The sequence below is a fragment of the Lynx rufus genome, unplaced genomic scaffold (genome assembly GCF_022079265.1).
Source record: "Lynx rufus isolate CCGP_SWC_20201006 ecotype Redwood Valley unplaced genomic scaffold, mLynRuf1.p SCAF_8, whole genome shotgun sequence".
Classification (NCBI taxonomy): Eukaryota; Metazoa; Chordata; class Mammalia; order Carnivora; family Felidae; genus Lynx; species Lynx rufus.
Genome location: NW_025814896.1, coordinates 15795781 through 15819056, shown reverse-complemented (window position 1 = coordinate 15819056; position 23276 = coordinate 15795781). Strand labels below are relative to the sequence as shown.

The 23276-nt window shown below is 51.5% G+C and overlaps 2 protein-coding genes across 6 annotated transcripts in view; one reads left to right on the top strand and one right to left on the bottom strand.

The window, feature by feature from the left end:
• The first annotated feature begins 1187 nt into the window (after window positions 1–1187).
• On the top strand, window positions 1188–22116 carry PABPC1L (poly(A) binding protein cytoplasmic 1 like). 2 transcript variants are annotated; one of them, XM_047068692.1, is made up of 14 exons: window positions 1188–1380; window positions 3403–3596; window positions 5106–5221; window positions 7364–7503; window positions 7666–7760; window positions 10831–10968; window positions 11266–11361; window positions 16218–16484; window positions 17522–17606; window positions 18240–18368; window positions 18918–19021; window positions 19886–19979; window positions 21420–21550; window positions 22002–22116. In XM_047068692.1, the coding sequence occupies exons 1-14, from the start codon at window positions 1188–1190 to the stop codon at window positions 22068–22070; spliced, it is 1851 nt and encodes a 616-aa protein (XP_046924648.1). In that variant the 3' UTR covers window positions 22071–22116. The 2 variants fall into 2 exon arrangements, with proteins under 2 accessions (XP_046924648.1, XP_046924647.1); XM_047068691.1 differs by having other exon boundaries at window positions 17507–17606.
• Window positions 17191–23276, bottom strand: part of TOMM34 (translocase of outer mitochondrial membrane 34) — a 25761-nt gene continuing 19675 nt past the window's right edge. The window contains exons 8-9 of one of the 4 annotated variants that reach the window (XR_006960210.1): window positions 19814–20289; window positions 17193–18006 (exon numbers count right to left, since the gene is read on the bottom strand). The gene's annotated coding sequence lies outside the window, so the exon portion shown is untranslated. Of the gene's footprint in view, window positions 20339–21095; window positions 21839–23276 lie in introns of those variants that run through there. The other 3 variants (XR_006960209.1, XR_006960208.1, XR_006960211.1) reach the window with 3 other exon arrangements.

The window sequence follows — 23276 nt, the reverse complement described above, 5'->3', positions numbered from 1 at the left end:
CCTCTCCACCTTCCACAACAAACCGTCTTTTTTAGCTTCTGGGATTTGTTCTCTACATTTATTTTGCATCCCATTCAAGACACACACGTCCCCCCCCCCCCGCCCCCTTTTTTTAAACCCTGTGAGAGATGGTTGCACAAGGCTTGGTCATTTCCAGGGTTCTACGAATCCCTGTCACTGTTCATGGTTCATGGTAGCCTGCAACCCTGTTTCCTTATGGCATCTGCCCCCTTTGCAAAAACTTGCACACTCCCACAAGGAGAGGGGGAAAAACATCAGGGTAGAGTGTATTTCAGCCCAAGGTGAGAATGGGTTTGGGGCTGGCTTGCTACCATGTGCTGCCCAACCAGACTAGTTCCAGAACTTCCATCTGTGGCAACCACCCTCAAAGGGCGGTGGGAACCTGCCTGCCTATACTCTTGTTATAGTAGGGGACGGGAGAGTCGCTGTGAGAGGTGAGGGGAAATACTGGCAAGTCTTAGTGGTCCACTGTGGGTTGGGATTTTTTTTTTTTATGCCCCCACACCATAGGTAGGTTAAGGCTGCAAGCTGAGCTTGGGGTCACTCACAACCTTGTACTGTTAGGTCCCTGCTGTCCCTAGAGAGTAATGGTGAACCTTCCGGATGGAATGCAGGTGGAATGGCTTGTTCAAAAGAAAGGCAGACAGGGAAGGTCCCGGAAAAGATTTCAGCAACGGGAGACCCAGTGTCAAGGGAGACCTCTGTGGTCTCAAATTTTCACGTGGAGCCTTCAGTCCCAATTCACACGGCCAGTTCCAGGAGGGGGTGCTGGATTCGGGCTGTGTCGATAAAAAGACTCCTTCCAGGAGGCGAGGTGCGCAAGCTTTGAAGCTGAGTTTCCGGCTCGGGATTCTGTTCGTATGTGAAACACAAAATGCGCGGTTCCCTCGAACGCTTGAGAAGAGAGCCATCCCTGTTACTGAGAAGGGCCCAGAAAGGCAATGACCTTCGGGATTGGAACTGGGATCCGGCCCCGCTCTTACCCGCGTCCCCGCAGGCCCCGTTGAGGGCGCGCCCCGCCTCCGGAGGCGGGGTCCCAAGGGCACCACCTGGGGCCCCTGGAGCGCTGAGGGGTCCCAGCTGGGGGGGGCGGGGCGGGGCGGGCGCTAAAGGGAGGGGCTGCCGCCGGAGAGGGAGAGCCCCGGAGCGGCGTCTCAGTTCCCGCCATGAACGCCAGCGGTCCGGGCTACCCGCTCGCCTCGCTCTATGTGGGCGACCTGCACCCCGACGTGACCGAGGCCATGCTGTATGAGAAGTTCTCGCCCGCCGGCCCCATCCTGTCCATCCGCGTGTGCCGCGACGTGGCCACCCGCCGCTCGCTGGGCTACGCCTACATCAACTTTCAGCAGCCTGCCGACGGTGAGCCCCGGGGGGAGGGCACAGACGCACCGACCGACAGATGGCATCTCGGGCCCCCGCTGCCATCTCTGGCTGCTCCTGCATCTCTCATTTTGCAACCAGGGACACTGAGGCCCAGAGATACAAGGGGTTGGAAGGGGCCCTGTCCCTAAGAGCCCCCTGAGACCGCTACGAGCAATTAGTGTGAGCTCACCGTGTGTTTTATTGGTGCTCCGTTGTACAGAGAAGAGCTATAAAGGCTGAGTGAAAACAGCTAAGGGGTTAAGGGGTCACGCCGGCCTCGGATCAGAAGGCCGGCAGCTGTGTGACTGAGCAATTAACCGTTCTGAGTTTCAGTCGCATGTCTGAAAAATGGGGATCGCACCTACCTTATGCAGAGTGGTCGGGAGGGTGAGAAAGTCAAGGCACCTGGGGAGGATACAGGTGGAGTGGGGAAGCCAGGAGAGCTGGGCCTTGGACTCCCGCCTTGCGGGGCTGCCAGACCTGAGCTTGCACCAAGAGGCTCCTCCTTGGGGAACCCTGAAAACCCCTCCACTCCAGGCCCCAACAGAGTTTTTCAGAGCCGATAGGATTGATTAGAGCTTGCCAGGTGGTTACGGCCACACTTTGACAGTGGAGAGGATAAAGACTGAGAGCGCCAGGTCGGGCTGTGAGCCGGAGCAAGAGCTCACACTCAGTACCTCTTCTGTGAGATGGGGCTACGGCTTATCCCCCAGTAGCGTGGAAGGAACGAACTGTGTCTATGACGTCTCTCCAGTATCATCTGGTGCAGCAGGAGGGCTCAGTAAGTGCTAATCTTAGAGAAGAATGGTAGCTATAACCTTCAGGCATGAGACTCCAGAAACCACCAAAAACGGGCTGCCCCAGCCAAGTTCAAAAGCCGCCACTCTTACTCTGGGTCTCCTGGGTGGATAGAGAGGTTTCCTAAACTGGGGGTTTGCTGGGGGTGGTTTTGCTGGCTTCCCAGCAGGTGACTGAGCTGGATCCCAGAGAGCCTTCTCCTTCGCTCTCTGCTTTACTCCGCACTGCCTCTAACATCTTCCTCCAAGCCCTGCACGCCCTGACCTTTTTGCCAGACTTCACAGATGGTATAAATCGAGCTCCAGGGAAGAGAAAGTTTACCTCTTACTGGCAGGGAGCAGGCCGTAGCAGTGGCCGGAGAATGGGCCTAGGGTGCTGTTCTCAGACACACTACCATTTACCAAACTCCTATTTTGTACCAGGCACAAAATGCAAGGCACCTTACATACCTGATTTTTTTTAACTTTATTTATTTATTTTGAGAGTGGGGGAGTGGGGGAGGCAGAGGGAGAGAATCCCAAGCAGGCTCTGCGCTGTCAGCAAGGAGGCCCCCACCCCCACCCCATGGGGGGGCTCTATCTCACAGTTCGTGAGACCTGAGGCAAAGGCCCACGCTTAAGTGACTGAGCCACCCAGGTGCCCCGCATACCTGATTTAATTTTCAACCCGGGGGTGGGTGGTATTCTCTCCCTTTGTTAGATGCGGGAAGGTGGGTAATAGTCTCATCATCCCCACTTTACAGGTGAAGAAACAGGCTCAGAGAGGTGTTATCCCCCAGAGTCCTGCTGCTGGGGATTGAATCTCCGCTCTGCCTCTCCACACTTCTGAGCTTTCATTTCCCCTAACTGCTGCCACTCTTTGTCTAAAGGACCCTCCTTTCCCTTTTTATCTACCCCACGTGCTCTCAAAACCGTAGTAGACCTGCTCTGCCACTGATCCTTCCCCCTTTCTGAGCCTCAGTTTCCCTCCGTGAAGTGGGGCTACGAATCCATGCTCACGTGGCTATTGTGAGGAGCTGAATGGGACCCCAACACGAGGGTGGGAGGAGCGCCATGCACGTTAATTATTTCTGCTCATCTCCTCTGAGGCTCCAGGCTCTTCTCTCAAGTGACACCCAGACAGTGGCACTGTTTTCTTTGTTCTGATTCCAGTTAAGCGCCTCCGGGCTCAGGGAAAGAAATACCCTTACTTGCTCCCTTTTCTCCTCCTCCTCCTGTCCAGCGGAGCGGGCACTGGACACCATGAACTTCGAAGTGATCAGAGGACAGCCCATCCGCATCATGTGGTCCCAGCGGGACCCGGGACTCCGCAAGTCGGGTGTGGGCAACATCTTCATCAAGAACCTGGAGGACTCCATAGACAACAAGGCCTTATATGACACCTTCTCCACCTTTGGGAACATCCTCTCTTGCAAGGTGGGTGTGCCCCCTTGCGGGGGAGGGTCTGTGTCGCGTACCTGTATGGTAGAGGGACACCGAGCAACGCCTTGCCCCGCAGCCCATGGCTTTTCGGTACAGCTCAGGCGCAGCGAGCATGTTCAGTTGGTCTCTTCGCAGATCCATCAGAGGCCGCCTGTGTATCAGTCAGCTCTGGCTGCGTAACCAACGTCAGAGGTTAGGGGCTGTCAACAACCATTTATTCAGCTCCTAATTCTGCAGTGGGCAATCTGGACGGGGTTCAGCCGGGCATTTCTGCTCTTGGCTGGGCTCCTTCATATGCCCACTGAGAGCTGGCTGGCTCTGCTTCTAGAGGGCGGTTGGCTGTCAGCTGGAGCACCTCGGCTCCCCTCCCTACAGTCTTTCCTCCTCCAGCGGGCTAGCTCAGGCTATTCTCGTGACCGTGGCAGTGGCCCAGGGGACTGAGTGGAAGCTCACCAGGCCTCTTGAGATGTAAGCTCGGAACTGGCACACCACTGCTTCTACTGCCTTCTTTGGCCAAAGCAAGTCCTGAGACCAGCCCAGATTCAGAGAGACAGGACAGAAATTATAAAGGGATATAGGAGGGCTGCTAACTAAGGCCATCCTGGCAGCCAAGCCTTGAGGCTTCCTCTGGACCCCTATGGATTGGACAGAAAGCTGTATGTGACTCAGGCAAGTGTCTGAGGCCTACTGAGGGCCTGCTGTGGGCCATTGGGCCGGGTTAGCTGCAAGGCACACAAATGTCAGCCCCGCCCTGGGATCTCTCAGGCTGGTTGGAGATGGTGACACTTTTAGGAATAGCTGGAAATGGGGCTCTGAGGGAAAAGCATAGTGACCATGCAGTCAAAGGCCCAGGAAAGGTTTCCGTAGCACAGTGGGAAGAGAACCAGACCTGTAGTGCGGCCAGCTGCTGAGCAGAGTCAGCGCCACAGAGTCGGTCAGACCTTGGACTTCGGTGCCTGGGGTTCAGATCCTGCCACTTCCACTTCCTGGCTAGCAATGTACCCTTGGGCCAGTTTTCTAAGCTCTCCGTACCTCCGCTTCCTCTAAAAGGGGGCAGTTGTAGAAGCCACCTCATAGGCTTGTTGTGCCTGTGTTTTACGTCTGGTAATCTTCACAACGTAAGGATACCTGGTACTCTGCTCCCCGTCTAAGTGGTAGCCATAATAATCAGAAGCATGGCTGGCTAGTGACCTTGGGCTAGTCATTTATTCCTATTTTCCCCAATCAGGCTGGGGCTCAGAGGCTCAGAATTGCCTGGAGGGGTTCTTATAGTAAAATGTAACAAGATGAGCATGTGATACCCTCAGTGGTGCTCGGCCCAGAGTGGGGGCCCCAGTCACCGTGATTAAATCTGAATGGAAGAGCCAGGGCTTGAGTTAAAGGTGGAGGGACTGTGTGTGGGGCACAGAGCAAACACTCAAATAGCAGTTGTTACCTGTGCCATTCTTTACTACCCGAATCCTCGGTTGCATGCTGCCTCTGTCCTTCTCCCCTGTGGCCCAGGTGGTGTGTGACAATCACGGTTCCCGAGGCTTCGGCTTCGTCCACTTTGAAACCCACGAGGCCGCTCAGCAGGCCATCGTCACCATGAACGGGATGCTGCTGAATGACCGCAAAGTGTGAGTGGTGCGCGGGGGGACGGGGGGGGGGGGGGGGGGGGGGCGGGGCGGGGCAGGGCCGCGGCCGACCTGGGGAGGGGGGCTGATGCCGTCCGTCACCGTCTGATGGGCACCAGCCACTAAGCTGCAGCCGGTACGCTCCTGGCAGTGTGACCTCGGCAGAGTTCGGGGTCTCAGGAGCTCCCTTTCCCCAAGTCAAAACGGGGCTGCCAATACTCGTGAGAGCATTGCTCCAAGTAGGGATTTTGCAGTTCCAGCAGGAACAGCTAGTGGCCACGTCACCCCTGGAGTCAGTGACTTCATCTGTTTTCCAGCCTTCTTGGCATGGCTGTGAAAATTCTTTTCGTAAACCTTTTGTGTCGTTTCATGGGATTTGGGGACAGGAAGGGAAGCAGGCCTGGGCTTAGCCCACCATCTTCATACCTTTAAGGGCGGCATCCCTCCCCCACCCCCTGCCGCCCCTCTTCACGGACGGGACAGTTGAGCTGCAGATGCTGGAGAGACCCTGCTCTGGGGTTCCCCGTCCCCAGTTGTGACTCTGCCCCGGTGATGGCCGGCCCCACGCTCGGTGCCGTGGAGGCAAAGTGGCTTTGAGCCGGAAGATGCACTGAGGGTTACCTTGGCCAGTTTCTTGGGGGCGGCTCCTGTCCATGCAACTGAGCCCGGCAGGCTTTCCCCAGTTCTGCAAAGGACGTGACCTTCGTTAGCCACCGTCTGCCCGAGCTCACCTTCGCTGTTCCATCTGTAGTGCCAGCTACAGCTTATTTGTGCTACGTGTGCCATAGACACCATTAACTTTTCTCCTGTTTTTTTCCCCGTAATCTAGGATACTTTCCTAGATGTGTTTCCCCATGTGTAGACCATGTTGGTTCTGTCACTATTGCTTCTCTAGTGTACCCAGTGCCTGTGAAGTGAATAAGCAAATGCCTGTGATCTGAGTTTCATCCCCAGTTTTTATTTTATTTATTTATTTCTCTTTTAAAGTAATCTCTAGGGGCACCTGGGTGGCTCAGTCGGGTAAGCGTCCAGCTTCGGCTCAGGTCATGATCTCGTGGTTCGTGAGTTTGAGCCCCGCGTGGGGCTCTCTGCTGACAGTTCAGAGTCTGGAGCCCGTTTCAGATTCTGTGTCTCCCTCTCTCTCTCTCTGCCCTTCCCCCGCTCGTACTCAGTCTCTCAAAAATCATTTAAGAACAATTTTTTAAATTTAAATTTTAAATTAAAAAATTTAATTTAACATGGGGCTTGAACTTACAACCCTGAGACCAAGAACCTCATGCTCTATCGACCAAGCCAGCCAAGTGTCCCTCATCCCCAGTTTTATAAGAATGAACACTGAGGCTCAGAAAGGTGAAGTAACTTGCCCAGGGTCACACTGGTAGGCAACTGCAGAGTGGGGACTCAAGCCCTCCTCTGTGGGACTCTTTAGTTCCTGCTCTTCCCTCATGTACACTCAACTGCCTGGTGTATGGTAGGAGGTCTCTGTGCATTTGCCACAAGAATAAAATCTTTTTTAAATAAAGTTTATTTTGAGAGAGACAGAGAGGAGCAGAGAGAGAGAATCCCAAACAGGCTCCACGCCGTCAGTGCAGAGCCTGATGCGGGGCTTGAACTCAAGAACCGTAAGATCATGACCCGAGCTGAGAACAAGAGTCCGATGCTTAACTGACTGAGCCACCCAGGCGCCCCAAGAATGAAATCTTTTTTTTTTTAACATTTATTTATTTTTGAGAGAGAGAGAGAGAGACAGAGCATGAGTGGGGGGTGAGGGGAGAGAGGGAGACACAGAATCCGAAGCAGGCCCCAGGCTCAGAGCTGTCAGCACAGAGCCCAATGTGGGGCTTGAACTCACGGACTGCGAGCTCATGACCGGAGGTGAAGTTCGACACTTAATGGAATGAGCCACCCAGGTGCCCCATAGAATGAAATCTTCTTAACCCGATGCTAGAACATAGAATCTTGGCTGTCAGAAGTGGTCTGGCCTTGGATGTAATCCATCTAAAGAGTATTGCCCTTCCCAGCCTTTAGATGAGGGATATAGGTGCCTGGAGGCTGATGGCAATTGACCCAAGTGACCCAGGGTTGCTGGGTGGAATGGGGGTGACTAATGGCTGGCAGCTACCTACCCTGTCAGTGTGTCCACAGCTTTGTTGGCCACTTCAAGTCTCGACGGGAGAGGGAAGCAGAGCTGGGAGCTCGGGCCATGGAGTTCACCAACATTTATGTGAAGAACCTCCACGTGGACGTGGACGAGCAGGGCCTACAGGACCTCTTCTCCCAGTTTGGTGGGCGTGTTCCCCAAGGGAATCGGGCATCACTTTGTCTTCTGTCCCCAGGTTGGGTTGGGCGGAGGGGCCTTTCTGGAGCTTCTTGAGGAACTGGGGGAAGGAAGGGGAGCATCTTGGGGCTTCCCCAACTCCCCTTTGAGCCAGGTTGGCCCTTCCCAGGGAAGATGCTGAGTGTGAAGGTGATGAGGGATGACAGCGGCCACTCCCGGGGCTTCGGCTTTGTCAACTTTGAGAAGCATGAGGAAGCCCAGAAGGTAGGAGCCTCCCCATGGCCGTTTCCTGGAGGAGGTACCACACCAGTACTAGGAAGAAAGGAGATCAGGAGGAGGGGGCTCCAGCTGCCCACAGAGGAGAAGAAAGTTCCTCCCCAGCCTGGGCCCACAACAGTCAGGGCCCTGCCTGCCTGTGGCGAAGGCAGAAGGTTGCAGCCTCACCTGGTGCTTCTAAACCCTAAGGCTGACTGCTTTTCATAGATTCTTGTCACCCAGGGGAAGTAGAGGGGTCTCTGAGACAGCCACCACCCTCTTCTTGAATTGATGGTGGGATTGAGGCCAGGGAGGGGAAGCGCTTAGGTTATTTCTTGCTCGCAGGCCTTTGCAGATACATGCTGTTTCTCAAACCTTTCCCTTCTCTTACTCTTTGGATTAGTGCTATCCAGTAGAAATATAATGGGAGCCACGTACGAGATTTAAAATTTTCCAGTAGCCATATTAAAAGGGGTAAAAAAAAAAACAACCAGAAATTGATTTTAATAATGTCTACCATTCAATTTAACATATTGAAATTATCACTCCAGTGAGTATTCAATATAAAAACAGATATTTACATTCCCCCTTTTTTGGTACTGATTCTTTGAAACCTGGTACTTCCAGTACATGTCAACTCAGACTAGCCATATTTCAAGTGCTCAGGTAGCTGCATGCGGCTAGTGACCACCGTATCAGACGGCGTGGCTTCAGACTACTTAGTGCTTATCCTGTGGGTCTCCGCTTATGCTTTCCCTCCACCGAGGAGCCTCTTCTTCCATCCCGTGCTTCTGGTGAGGTGCCCTTTCTGTCTCTCTCCATCATTAACACAGATTTCCATGTAATAGGACTGAGGGTGGGGGCCGGATCTCATCTCACCCTTAAATCTCCAGCATTGCACCTGCCAGTACGTACTAGCTACCTATTGGCTGAACAGGTGAATGGTACAAGGTCACACAGTGACCGAGCTGGAGTGATGTTGTCCCATTTGCCTTCCTACCCTAAAGCTCTTTCCTTGGATGCTGCCCCACGAAGACCGTTGGACAAGGGGGATCTCAGCTCATTGTGGGTTCTGGCTAGAGACCCTACCTGGTGCCATCTTGACGGCAGCCACTTCTTGCTGGGCACTTGCCATGGGCCGGGCACTGTGCTGAGGGCTGCATACGCTCTCCTCGCTGCTTCACCAGTGTGGGCTAAACCGTTTTCAGGCTCCACAGGGTGGTAGCTAGCAAGAGGCAACGTGGGGATTAGAACCAGCTCTTTCTGACTCAGAAGTCTTGTTCTTAAGTGAATGGCTCCTTTCGAAAGGTGACTTCTTGTGTGTCCTTGGACAAATGCCACTCTCTCTCTAGGCTTTGGTTTGCTCACCCGTAAAACGACAAGTTGGAATAGGTGGGTGAAGCCTCAGGGGTCTATAGACTCCACAGTCTTAGAGACCTTGGTAATGACTTTTATGTTAATGATTTCTGTAAGCATGACTTTCTTTTGTACAGTGTTATATTAGCTTCAGGTGTACAATATAGTGATTCAACAATTCTATATGCACCCTGATGTTTGTAGCAGCATTATCTACAATAGCCAAGTTATGGAATCAGCCCAAGTGTCCATCAGTTGACAAGTAGATAAAGAAGATGTGGGGTCACACACACATACACACACACAATGGAATATTACCCATAAAAAACAATGAAATCTTGTTAAATAGGTGATGGGAATTAAGGAGTGTACTTGTGATGAGCACCGGGTGATGAAGTGTTGAATCACTATATTGTACACCTGAAACTAATATTACGCTATATGTTAACTAACCTATTTAACCCACCCGCCCCCTCCCCTCTGGTAACCATCTGTTTACTCTCTATAGTGGAGAGTCTGTTTCTTGGTTTGCCTCTCTCTCTCTCTCTCTCTCTCTCTCTCTCTCTCTCTCTCTCTCTCTCTCTCTCTCTCTCTCTCTCTCCTTTTCCCTTTGCTCATTTTTTTCCTTAAATTCCACAAATGAGTGAAATCATACGGTATTTGCCTTACTCTATTTTGCTTAGCATTATACTCTCTAGCTCCATCTATGACCTTGAAATGGCAATATTTCCTTCTTGCTAATCGCTGAGTGATATTCCATTGTTATATTACAAAACTGTAGTAATCAAAACAGTGTGGTACTGGCAGAAAAATAGACATGTAGACCAGTGGAACAGAATAGAAAACCCAGGTAATGACCTTAAAGACTGACGTACAACTAGCAGTTTCTGTGGCCTTCGACTATGTTTACATAGATTTGCATATTTAGGTAAGGAAATATCCTCATGTAAAAATATTTACTAACTAGTTGGCCACTTAAAAAATTCCCTTTTGTTCAAGCCCCACTTTGGGTGTTAGAGCTTACGTTTAAAAAAGGCCCTTTTTCAAACATCTCCTCACTAACACTAGTGTCTAATCCTAACCATCGAGCTGGTACACGAGTCTACCTTTTTGCTGATTTTTTTTTTTTTTTTTTTTTTTGCAGATAAGTCCATGTAAATTCAGTTCAGTATAAATGCATTAAGAGAAGTTGCACATCTTGTAGAAGATGTAGGATTCCGTGCAATCAAAGCCACTGACCATTTAGGATGTGGCATGCTTAGGCCAGCTATCTGAAGAAAAGAAGAAGAAAAAAGGGTTAAGACATGTTTCTTAACAAAAACGAAAGCCTTCGTAGTTAGCAAAAAGGATTCTTTGTGCTGTGAAATCCAGCATGAAGTGAAGGATGTTGATTATGTGCTCATGCCGTTTTGAAAGAATTCTCCCTGCTCTGTTCAGATCATCAGTGTGTACCTAAAGTTAAGAACCTAAAGGTTAACTGTGGGAAACTTTGCAAATTTCAATTTCACTTCTTAAAGTAGAGCGCAAATCAAGTTTTTTTTTTTTTAAATTTATGGTTTACTCTGAAATTTTGTCCCATTTTTTAAAAAAAGTGGATTCTTTAAGTGGCTTTTATCCTGATACTAATTATTCTCAGCTAACAAGGCTGGCCTGGTTTGCAGGGACTGGAGGCCAGGGCCTCATGGGGGTGGTTACCAAGAACGCTCGCTCCCTCTCTGCCCAGGCCGTGACGGACATGAATGGGAAGGAGGTGAGAGGGCGGCTACTGTACGTGGGCCGGGCCCAGAAGCGGGTGGAAAGGCAGAATGAGCTGAAGCGTAGGTTCGAGCAGATGAAGCAGGACCGGCTGACCCGTTACCAGGTGAGGGTCAGACCCCTGGTGACAGCTGCAGCCATGTGAGTGTGTGTGTGGAGGGTCCTGAATATGAAGCCTTTCTCCAGCAATCCCACCCCCAGGAAGCTGGCTTTAGGGGCCTTGGGGGCTGCAGCTTCCAGTGATGGGCACGCCGGCTGGGGGCGTGGGTGCCATGCCAGACTGGAAGCAGGAGGCTTGGTGGCCAAGGCTTCCAGGGCCCCCGTGGCCTACGTTGGTCCCCGACATGAGGAAACCTGGGGCATGGAGGGGAAGGGACACATCCACAGTAACCTCTCTTTCTAGGGTGTGAACCTGTATGTTAAGAACCTGGATGACTCCATCGATGATGAGAAGCTGAGAAGAGAGTTCTCTCCCTATGGAGTGATTACCAGTGCCAAGGTGAGGGCTGGGGGGGGGGGCACCTACAGGGGATAGAGAGCCTGCCCCTCCATCTTCCTGCTGCCTATACACCCCTTCTTCCAGGGAGTTGGTGCTGAGCTACTCCTTTTAAGAGTTTGGGGGGGATTATGTCTGACCCCCCATTGGAACTTGACGTCCATCTGCAGCCTTGTCTGCTCTGGAAGGGAAGAGGGTTGAAGTCCAGTCCCAATCACACAGCTGGACTTATTGGGGCTCACTGTAACCTTGGTTCATTTAATAAGCATTTATTGAGTGCCTACTGTATGCCAGATTCTAGAAATTCATGTTTCAGAATTTCCACTGCTTGTTTTGTTGTCTTTCGGACCCCCGTCCCCCCATCTGGAAAATGAGAAGGTTGGGCTGCTATATTCTTCATTCGTTCATTCATTCCCCATTTACTGAGCACCTACCACGTGCCCAGCCCCCTTAGCACCTGATAAGTGATGATTGGCTATTCTCAGTAGCTCTGTGACTTTTAGCAGATGTCTTCTGACCTTCATCCCCACAAGGAGAGTGTTGGGCTCATTGGATGGTTCTCAACTCTGGCTTATTAAAACTCCCCTGGGGAGCTCTTAAAGACAGACACCTGAGTCAGACGACTCAAGATCTCTGAGTAGGGCCTGGGCATTTTATTTTAAAAGCTCCCCAGGTGATTTTTAAGATGACCCAGCATTCATTCATTCCATCCTTAAGCACCTCCTGTCTTACCGGGCCCTCTGGGAAGTATACAGTAACAAGTTAGATGTGGTTCTTGCCCTCGAATAGCTTATAGTCAAGTGGGGAAGTCACACACATCACTAACTCAAATCTATTATAAGGTGTTTTTGTAGTGAGGGTGGGAGTACTGGAGGCAGAGGTATGGTAGCCCAGGGAAACAGGAAGGAGGGCTTCCTGTAAGAAGTGTGAGACACATTTGGCTTGGCTGTGAGGAGGTAGGGAGCTGCAGGTGGGAATGAGGAACTTTCCAAAGAGATCAGTGTGAGTAATGGGGCTGGAGACCAGCACATGTGATGCAATGGTTGGGTTCTTAGGAAGTTCTTTCTCTGTTAAATACAATTTTTTTAAGTTTATTTTTATTTATTTTGAGAGTGAGAGCAGGGAAGGGGCAGAGAGAGAGAATACCAAGTAGGCTCCATGCTGTCAGTACAGAACCTGCTGTGAGGCTTGATCCTGCGAAACGCGAGATCATGACCTGAGCCAAAATCAAGAGTCAGATGCTTGGGGAGCCTGGGTGGCTCAGTAAGTTAAGCATCTGACTTCAGCTCAGGTCATGATCCCATGGTTTGTGAGTTTGAGCCCTGCGTCAGGCTCTGTGCTGACAGCCCAGAGCCTGGAGCCTGCTTCAGATTCTGTGTCTCCCTCTCTCTCTCTCTGCCCTTCCCCTGCTCATGCTCTGTCTCTCAAAAATAAACATTAAAAAAAATTTTTTTTTCAATGTTTACTTATTCCTGAGAGAGAGAGAGAGACAGTGACAGTGTGAGCAGGGGCAGGGGAGAGGCAGAGAGAGAGAGACACAGAACTCGAAGTGGGCTCCAGGTTCTGGGCTGTCAGCACAGAGGCTGATGTGGGGCTTGAACTGTGAGATCATGATCTGAGCCGAAGTCTGATGCTTAACCAACTGAGCTACCTAGGCAGCCCTGTTGAATCCAATTTTAAAATTTTTTTTTTTTCAACGTTTATTTATTTTTGGGACAGAGAGAGACAGAGCATGAATGGGGGAGGGGCAGAGAGAGAGGGAGACACAGAATCGGAAACAGGCTCCAGGCTCTGAGCCATCAGCCCAGAGCCTGACGCGGGGCTCGAACTCACGGACCGCGAGATCGTGACCTGGCTGAAGTCGGACGCTTAACCGACTGCGCCACCCAGGCGCCCCTGTTGAATCCAATTTTAAATGCCTGGTGTTTGGGGAAGAGGTTCTAACAGTTTTTTGAGTTAAGGACTCAAATGTGACCGAGCTGTGGGACATGTAAATTAAGCATCAATAAATTTGCTTAAACATTATAAAAATGCTGTGGGCCCTCTTGCCCAGCAAATTTATACTTTGGGTATAAATTTGGGTAGTATTGTGGTCTAAATCCCAGTCCTACCATTAACTAGCTGTAGGATCCGCAGGAAGTGACTTTGCCATTTGGAGCCCGTTTACCCATCTGTAAAGTGGGAACAACCTTCCCTACCTCTCGAGGTGTCCTGAGCACTAAAGAGTCAGCATGTAGAGCGCCTGCCCACAACAAGTGGTAAAATAGTGATCTGATTATTCACACATTGTGTATAATTTCTGGGGATTCACCCACCTCCTTGAGGACTCCTCGAGTGGAGGGAATTCTAAAAATCTGGGTTACTTAGAGTTGTGGCACTATCTTGTTAGTTGACCAATTAGGTTATAAAATGGGGATTTTATGTAGGCTTACATATTTATATGATTTCTATTATATATAAAATACAGTGATTATGAAAACGAGTTAAAGTATATAAAGTGATAATAACACTGTCACATTCATAGAAGCTATATAAGTGCATTTTATCATTATTTACTACCTAACAGAAGTTTTTATTACCTTGCTAAGACAATACTTTTGTGTCAAGAAAATTTGGCTGATGATAGCCTACAAATCCCTTCTGAGAATATTCTTAAATGCCTAAAAGAAAATTACCAAAATGCTAAGGTAACAGCAGTATGTGGTTCATAATTACATCAAACGAGAAGGTCTAGAGAGGTACCAATTAGCACAAATGATATTTTGAGATCCGCAGTGGTTGACATATGAAAATATCTTCTTTCTCTTCCTGACAAAATCACAAGCACAGCCAAGACTCCCCTATTTTTGTTGCCTGTGTTCAAAATAGAAGGAAACACTAATGTGAAAATTAAGATGCCATTTGTCCCCCCATCCAAGTTCACAGACCCCCTGAATTCTATCCACTGGCCTCCCTCGGGGGGGGGGGGGGGATCTGTGAACCCTCAGGGTCAGGCCCCCGTATGAATAGGTTGCAAGGTGCAGTTTGAAAATTGATGATGTGTAGAGAATGGGCTTTAATAGAGCAGATTTAAAAAGTATGTCAGTTCAAATCTAAATGCATGGGCCAGGCCCGTGTCTAGACCTCCCCCTACCCCCAAAATTAAGAACCATAAATGCAATGTGGATTGGATCCTGGAAGAGAAAAAAAATATTAGAAAAACTAGTGGAATCCCAATGAAATCTGCAGTTCAGTCAATAGCATTGTAGCTAATAACAACCGTATCGATGTTAACATCCTGGTTTTGACACATGTGGACTGGTCTCGGCCAAGTCCCTCTGACTCATTTACATTGGGGCAAGCCTGGGTGAAAGACGGCTGCCCTGTACTATTTTTGCAACTTTTCTGTACACCTAGAGGTATTGCAAAATAAAAAGGTTATTTTAATAACAACACTAAGAATGCCTTCCCCAGAAGGAGAAGTCCCCAGATTTCTCCTAAAGAATCTGGCTCAGTGCCTTGCAGAGGCAATGGAAGGCACCGGAATGCTGCATTGGGTTCAAATTCTGGCTGATGGGTGTCCACAGGCTGGGTGACCCTGGACAAGTTCCTACCCACCTTTTTTTTTCCCCCCCAGTTGTAATAAGGATTTTTATTTCCACCACAAAGAAAATTAACAGAATAGGCACAAAAAGTATAAATTTAAACCTTTTAATTTTTATATTCCATACCTTTTTTTTAACTTTAATTTTTTAATTATTTTTTGAATAAATAAATAAATATTATTTATTTATTTACAAGTTTATTTTAGAGAGCAAGCGTGTGTGAGTGGTAGAAGGAAAGAGAATCTTAAGCAGGCTCCACACCCAGTGCAAAACCCAACACAAGGCTCCACCTCCCGACGCTGAGATCATGACCGGAGCTGAAATCAAGAGTCAGATGCTTAACCGACTGAGCCATCCAGGTGCCCCCATTCAAATCTAAGTTTTTATTGGAGTCTAGGATACCTAACTCTTAAGAACATTTTTATTATGTCCATAATTTCACAAATGAACTAAAGAATCCTAAGAATTAAAATAACCAGAGGGTAGTCGAAATGCAGATTTTCATCACAGTGACCTCAAACGAAGTGTTTAAGATCGTGGCTCTGGCTAAGGACCCCTGCCCTGTTCTTGGTTTTAACCAATCCTAAACTGTCCTCTTCATCCTAGCCCCTCTGATGAGGGTAGATACCATTTAAACCGGCCTTCCATCACAGCCTAGGAAAATCATTTCAGAAAGAAAATTTAAACATAAAAAAAAAATTCTGAAATGCTGCTGTTCTCACGGACTCTAGGGAATGTCCTGTTAAACAGTGAGCAGCTGGGGCGCCTGGGTGGCTCAGTCGGTTAAGCGTCCGACTTCGGCTCAGGTCATGATCTCACGGTCCATGAGTTCGAGCCCCACGTCGGGCTCTGTGCTGACAGCTCAGAGCCTGGAGCCTGCTTCAGATTCTGTGTCTCCCTCTCTCTCTGACCCTCCCCCATTCATGCTCTGTCTCTCTCTGTCTCAAAAATAAATAAACATTAAAAAAAAATTTTTTTAAAAAAACAGTGAGCAGCCCTCAGCAAGTTGACTGGTCTCAGCCAAGTCACTCCTGAGCCCCCGCTTCCGTCACCTGTGAAGCGGGAGTCGTGGTGCCCCCCATGATCAGGTGGTGGCGCCTGTGGAGCAAGAAGGCAGTCCGGCATCTGGCATGCGGTGGGCCTCAGTCAATGTCAGGGTGACAGTTTCTCCTGGGCCTGCTCACTGCCCGGCTGGGCCCCGGGGGAGGAGGGGGACACAGCCCCAGGAGTCTTCCTTCCCCACCCCCAGCAGCCCTTGTCTTGTCTTGCTTTTAGGTGATGACAGAGGGTGGCCACAGCAAGGGGTTTGGCTTTGTGTGTTTTTCCTCTCCAGAAGAGGCGACAAAGGCCGTGACAGAGATGAACGGGCGCATCGTGGGCACCAAGCCGCTGTACGTGGCCCTGGCCCAGCGCAAAGAGGAACGGAAGGCCATCTTGACCAACCAGTACATGCAGCGCCTGTCTACTGTGCGGGCCCTGGGTGGCCCCCTCTTGGGCTCCTTCCAGCAGCCCGCCAGCTACTTCCTGCCTGCTGTGCCCCAGGTGATGGCCTGCCCGAACCCCGCTGCACCCCTTCCCTGACAGCCAGGTAGAGCAGGAAGACAGCCTCACAGGTAGATGTAGCTTCTCAACTTGTTTCTGCTGGAAACTTGGCAGGCAGGCCACTTTAACCCCACCTGGTAACGGGGGGTAAGAGTGTGTGTCCCCAACCAGGGAGAGGTTCGTGTTGTGCTAAAAAAGATGCTCCCTAGTCAAATAAGTTTGAGAAACCATGCATTAAGGAAAAGGAACTAGCTTTCCTTATTATACTATGCTTTACCGCACACATTATTCTACCCTAATGTGCTGGTGTGCGTCAGGACTTTCCCAAACCAGCAGAGAGCATGTAGCATTTCCCCAACTTAGATGGTCCTGTTTTGTGGGCTGCCTGCCAACCTCTCTCCTGGAGGCCAGTGCTCTGAGCAGCCCCCCTTGGGAAGGGAGCTCCCAGGACTTAGAGGGAGTGGAAAGGTGTTGGCCATTTGCAGCTGCGGGGATGGACGTATCTGCTCCCCTGCTCCTTTTACTTATTTTTAATTTTTTGAAGTTTTATTTATTTTGAGAGAGAGCATGAACAGGGGAGGGACAAAGAGAGGGAGAGAGAGAATCCCAAGCAGGCTCCATGCTGTCAGCACAGAGTCCAGTGTGGGGCTCAAACTCCCAAACTGTGAGATCATGACCTGAGCTGAAATCAGGAGGCGAACGCTTAACCAACTACGCCACCCAGGCGCCCCACCCCCCACTCCTCTTAGCAGTAGCTTAAGCTGGCACAAGTCTGAGTAGGTCTGTCACGATTTTATGCTGCTGTTTGGGCCAGTGGCTCTGATGATAAGGGGCAAGGATTGAACCTGAGACCTTGCCCTGGAAGGTTCAGGGCTAACGAATAGCCTGAACTGGGGTAGTGGAGATTTCATCCCAGCTTGTGGGTCTTTACTAATCAGTAACCCTGGGGGGGGGTGGTGGAGTTTCCGCAGGGGTGTCCATGAGGGGACGCGGTTTCTCACCCGCGACCCCCTCACCCCCAGTCTTCTCCTGCACAGCCTCCTGCCCAGACTGCGTACTATGCGTCCAGCTCTCCCATGCAGCCTGCCCCCAGGTGGACGGCCCAGCCTCCGAGACCCTCGTGTGAGTGACTCCGCCCCTTGTACCCTCAGCCTGGCCCACGGACAGTGGACCCCTCAGGGCAGCGTGGAACCTGGGGCTATGAACACAGGCTTTGGGGGCAAGCCTGGCTCTACTTCCCAGGGTGTTCATTTGGGTGGGTAACTTCACCTCTCTGAACCTCAGTTTCCCCTTCTGAATGAGGTGTGCATAAAGCCCCAAGCAGTGCCGACCTTGTGAAAGACTAGCGGTGCAGCCATTCTCTTCAGTTAGCTCCCAAGACTTGTCTGATCTGTGACCATGAGAACGCACTCCCATGGCAGTCTTGCCCCTCCGGCCCCTCTCTGGGAGCAGAGCTCGCCCTCCCTTGCAGCTGCTTGGGGACCCAGCGGGTGTGATCATGCGGTCTGTGTGTCCTGGGGCTCTGTGTAAAAACAAGTCGGCTTTGTAATTGAAGACTTCCACACACTCCCCTTCCCTGGAGTTCTGGGTCTGCCTGACTAGGTGAATTCACCCATCTTTTTTGCTGCGAATGTTCTACTTCCCTTTCCCACCCATTGCCTTTCTCACCCCAGAACCTTCAGGGCGCAGTGCGCCGCTCTGATTGTCCTGCCCCTGCCCCACCGACCTTTCTCTCCGTGTTCTTTGTGCCACAAGCCACCTACCCTCCAGCTGCCTCAATGATCCGACCACCAGCCATGTTGCGGCGCCCCCCGGCGCAGGTCAGCGGTGTCAGGCAGGCCTCCACCCAGGTGCCACCCACGGTGCCCCACACCCAGAGAGTGGGTGAGTGTGGGCTGGGTCAAGAGGAACGGGTGTGCGCAGAGGGTGGGATAGGGGCTTGGTGCTGGGTTGGCACAGGCGGGGAGTCAGGACTGGCCTCCGTGGTGACCTTGCCATTTGCCTCTTGGAGGGTAGAGCTGACTTTGGAGGCCATGAGGCACAGTAGTTCGTGTGGGCTCCAGAGTCCCACAGACCCGGTTCCTGGGGCCAACTCGCTCTGTGGCCTCGCTAACTACTGTATCTGATCACCTACCTCATCTTTTTAAAATAGGGATGAAAATAGCCCTCCTGTTTTGTCGTGTGGGTGAATGAGATCACACATAGCGGGGCTTAGCATCACATCAGAACCTTAGCAAGTACTGCGGCAGCTGTGAACAAGGGCGTAGGTTTGAGCTGTAAGGCCAGCACATCTGTTCCTTCACTCGGCAAATGTTTGTACATCTGTGTGCCGGCCTCACAGTCGGTGCTGGGGATTCTACGTGAATGCTTGTCTTTAGGCTTCCTGGCTTTAGATCACTGTCAGGCCCTAACTCCCCTGCTTACTCCTTACAGCCAATATTGGTACCCAGACCACAGGAGCCAGCGGGGCGGGATATCCTGCACCAAGTGGGCCTCTGCTGACACACAAATATTCCTCAGCAACATACAACCACGGGGTAAGGCTGCCCTGACTGCCCTCTTAGTCTGGGCTCCTGGGGCCTTGGCTCAGAACCTTGGCTAAGGCAATGGCCCTCGTTTGTTTGTTTGTTTCTCTTCTTGAATTATACATGAGCAAAGTTTCGTTTAGTAACGTGTACAATTGAGAAACAATCCACCTTACTAACAGAAGGAGGGAAAGAGCCAAGATCATGTTTGGTTTATTAATTATGATTTGCTCTGCCTGGATTATTAACAAAAGTAATCTGTATTTCCTTCGTATTCAGTGTTGAGCAGCAAGGAAAAATATCCTAGCGATATGCTGAATATTGAAGGGATGGGATTAATCTACAAAACAGAACTAAAAATACCTACTGTGATTAAATTAAAAGGCTATGTATTTATCTTCCTGCCCAAGTCTCAAACTCGGCATTATCGTATCCTGTCTAGAATTTTAATGTGTATACTTCAGACTCTTCCTTGCAAAAGAAACAAGGGAGTAGTCTTTAAACAGCAACATGCTTTTAAAGTTACCAGAATAGGGAAAGGTCAGAAGTATGCTGGGGATGTGGCCATAAAGCTACTTGATAAAAAGTGCCTTATTTGGCATGAAGTGGTTAGTAATGTGTGACTTTCACTTGGCAACATCCAATGGGGCCTTGACAGGTTCCTGGCACCGTGGAAGGCGTCTGAATTAGAGGGTGACTTTGTCTATCCCACTGTGCCCTTGTTAGGGACTCTGTCCCACCCGATTGTCCATACCTTGCCCCCTGCTCCCCTCTTCCAGAGCCTTCCTGGAGGCCTGTGCTCACCTGACAGGGTGAGGGTTTTGAGGCCTTGCCCATCTGTGGTGGTTAAGGGATGTGTCCCCGGCACCATTGCAGGTCCAGGAGCCTGCTGTGCGCATCCCGGGACAGGAGCCCCTGACGGCGTCCATGCTGGCCGCAGCGCCACTGCACGAACAAAAGCAGATGATCGGTGAGTGGCTGGAACAGGAAGCAGGGGGAGTTGGCCAGCCTGGCAGGAAACATGTTGAGTGGAGGTCAGACACGTGGACAAGGTCCAGCTTTGCCGCTGACCAACCTGCCGGGTGGCTTGGTCCGGGTAGGCCTCTGCTCTCCTCGGCTTCCCTCTCGTCTTAAAGCACTGGTCAGACCAGATGGTCCTGAGGTTTCTTCAGTTCTGCTGTTCAAGGGCCGTGACAGGCTTGGAGAGATCCCAGCTGTGGGCAGATCTGCGGCCAGGACTAAGGGTTTCTGTTGGTGGGTGTTGCTGTTTCTTACATCTCCTGAATGGGAAGAAGCCATCACCACATGTCCTCTGTCTCCCAGTGCCCGCTGCAGGGAGGTGGGAAATAAATGTGCAGAAATTCGTATTTACGCATTCCCCACTGGACTGCGAGTTCCTTGTGCAATTCTCCTCCAGCCCAGTGTCTACGGCAGGCCCTGCTAAAGGATGCCGCTAACTGCTGAGTGAATAACTTGCCAGGTTCTTGCCTTCACGGCCACCAAGATTTCCAGAACCTCTCTGAAGTCCGTCCCGATTCCCTCCACTTGTTTTCTCGGCTCACTTGGGGTTTTGCCACTTTACTACCCACTCTTCAAAGGAAAATTCTAAATGGGCTTAATGGAAGCAGAAGGCTCTGTTAGCAGTTCTCTGCAAACCTCTTCACTTTCCTCACGGGGAAACTCTCCCACCCAGCACACAATCCTGGCCAGACCCTCCACACATGGCCAAGATGGGCTGACCACCAACGCTAGGCTCTGCCACCAGAAGTGCCTGATGGCGGAAGGTGAATTTGTCTCGTGTGTGTGGCTCCTCCTACCCCCAAAAAAGCCCAGTTCAGCCTTAGCCTGTCTTGTCTAGAATCTCAACGTGTGTATTGGAACTATTTCTTGCAAAATGAACAAGAGTAGTCTTTAATTTTTTTTTTTAATGTTTACTTATTTTTGAGGGAGGGAGAGAGCACGAGTGTGAGCAGGGGAGGGGCAGAGAGAGTGAGGGAGACACAGAATCCAAAGCAAGCTCCAGGCTCCGAGCCGTCAGCACAGAGCCCGATGCGGGGCTCGAACTCACGAGCTGTGAGATCATAACCTGAGCCGAAGTCGGATGCTTAACCGACTGAGCCACCCAGCTGCCCCAAACAAGAGTAGTCTTTAAACACCAACCAAGTTTGTGTCAGGCTCTGTGTAGATTCGTTCATGTAGAATGTCAAATTTGATTCTTCAAACTAGCCTCCGAAGCAGGGTTTGCTCTGCGCACTTTACAGTTGGGAGAGAGCCTCCCAGTGAGGCTAAGTGACACAGCCCAGAAGGAGCAGTTCTGGGACGACCCCCCACCACATGCCTTACTGCTCCCTTCCACAGTACCCCCTGCCTCCCTGGGGCTGCTGGGGTATCAGCCAGGTGTTCTGTACAGGTGAGCGTCTGTACCCCCTTATCTACGATGCCCACACCCAGCTGGCTGGCAAGATCACGGGCATGCTGCTGGAGATCGACAACTCGGAGTTGCTGCTCATGCTGGAGTCCCCTGAGTCCCTCAATGCCAAGGTGGGCTGGGGCCTGGGTGGCAGGGTGCCTCGCGAGGATAGGAGGAGAGCTCATGACGAACACCTCTCCTAGAGGACTTAGCAGGCTGCTGCCTGGACGAAGTTTACCTTCCCGCTGATGCCAGCTTGTATGGGCTGCATCTGCGAGCGGGAGGCCTCGGGGTTGGCCCCTCCAGCCCCTCCAGGTTAATTCTCTGCAGCTCCACGTGCAAGGTGTCAGTACGGGCAGCAGTGTTCTGACTGAGGACCGGGCTCAGGTTCTCCCAGCTGTCCGGCGGCGTCCGTCTGTCTGGAGAAGGCAACCGACGACCCGCTCATCACGGGCGCTCACAAACGGCAGTGCCGTGGAGGGAGGCGACTTGTGGCATCTAGCACGCGGAGGCAGTGGGCGGCCAGGGCTCTCCCGGGGACCCCGCTGGGCAGCTGCACTGACCCCCGCTCACGACCCACAGGTGGAAGAGGCTTTGGCGGTGCTGCAGGCACACCAGGCCGCGGAGCTGACAAAAGTGAATGTGCTCTGAAACCAGGTGGGTGGCTGGGGGTGGGAGAGACGGAGATGGAAGCAGCGGTGGGCCCAAGAGAAGCTGGGAAGAGCCAGGCAGGGGCTGACTTTGAGAAACCCGCGGAGAAACCATGTTGGCGCCGGCTCGCTCTCTGAAGCACCGAGGAGTCTGGGGGAAGCTGCGAGGCGCAAAGGAGCGGACAGACCGTGGGATGAGAATGAGTGTTGACCGCTGTGCGAAGTGCGGGTGTTTTCTCGCCAGCTGCCCTGCCTGGCGTCACTGGGGATAGGCTGGGCTGTCCCTGGGCACTGGGTGAATTTATCTTGTGTATGTGGCCTGCTTCGTCTGCTCTGCCTTCTCCGTTGAGACCAGGTGTCTGCTGTATGTTAGAAGGATTCATTCCTCTCCTTTCATCCCCAGACGGCGGGATCCTCACTCCCTCGGCTGAACAGCGCTTCCTGCTCTTGGCTCTCTGTCCCCGGGAGCTGTAACTTATTTCCCACTCAGGCTGTATCTGTACTTGAGCTCTGTATGTGGAATGAAGGCCGGTCCCCCACCCCCGCCAGCCTGTCACCCTTTCCTTTTGTGCATTAAAAGTGCTGCAAACTGTCTTGTCTCCCAGGAGGCCTTCTTGTGTCTGAGGGAGGTGGGCCAGAGCCAAGGGTGGACTTGACTGGGTTGGGGATGTGGCTCGAAGGAACAGAAGCCCAAAGAGTTATGGGAGAAGCTGTGTGTGCGCCAGACCAAGGTCGCCAGGAACTGAGCAGGACCGTCTGGAATGGCCCCAGAGGAGCAGAAGCCCACCAGGCAGTGGCTCAGTGTGGGATTGAACGGTTGTCTTCACACGGCACCGAGACGAGCTAAAGCTACAGGTGCCCACATGTGACGTACACGGAGGTTTCTGGACCCCGGGCTTGAGTACCCTGCAGTGCAGGTATACACCCCGGAAGCAGCAACTACTTGTAGGCTCTGGGCTGGCTGGCTGAGGGCTCTGTAACACCATCAGAGAAGAACCCATGTAGAATTGCTTTAGGATCCCTTCCCGGGTCCTGGTTTTACCTTCTATGTTTTCCTTAGTAAATCAAGATGCTTGCCTTTTAGACTTCAAGAAGAAAAAGTCAGTTGTGAATGGATGGCACCACTCAACCTGCCTCAAATCAGGTAAGAGACGTGCCTGCCTAAGAGGTGGCTCAGTCGGTTGAGCGTCCGACTTCAGCTCAGGCC

Coding starts and splice junctions, on each gene's coding strand:
- PABPC1L (XM_047068691.1), top strand. CDS start 1,188: ATGAACGCCAGCGGTCCGGGCTACCCGCTCGCCTCGCTCTATGTGGGC. Junction 10,969..11,265: donor ACCGGCTGACCCGTTACCAG/GTGAGGGTCAGA, acceptor CTCTCTTTCTAG/GGTGTGAACCTGTATGTTAA. Junction 18,369..18,917: donor GCCCCACACCCAGAGAGTGG/GTGAGTGTGGGC, acceptor TACTCCTTACAG/CCAATATTGGTACCCAGACC.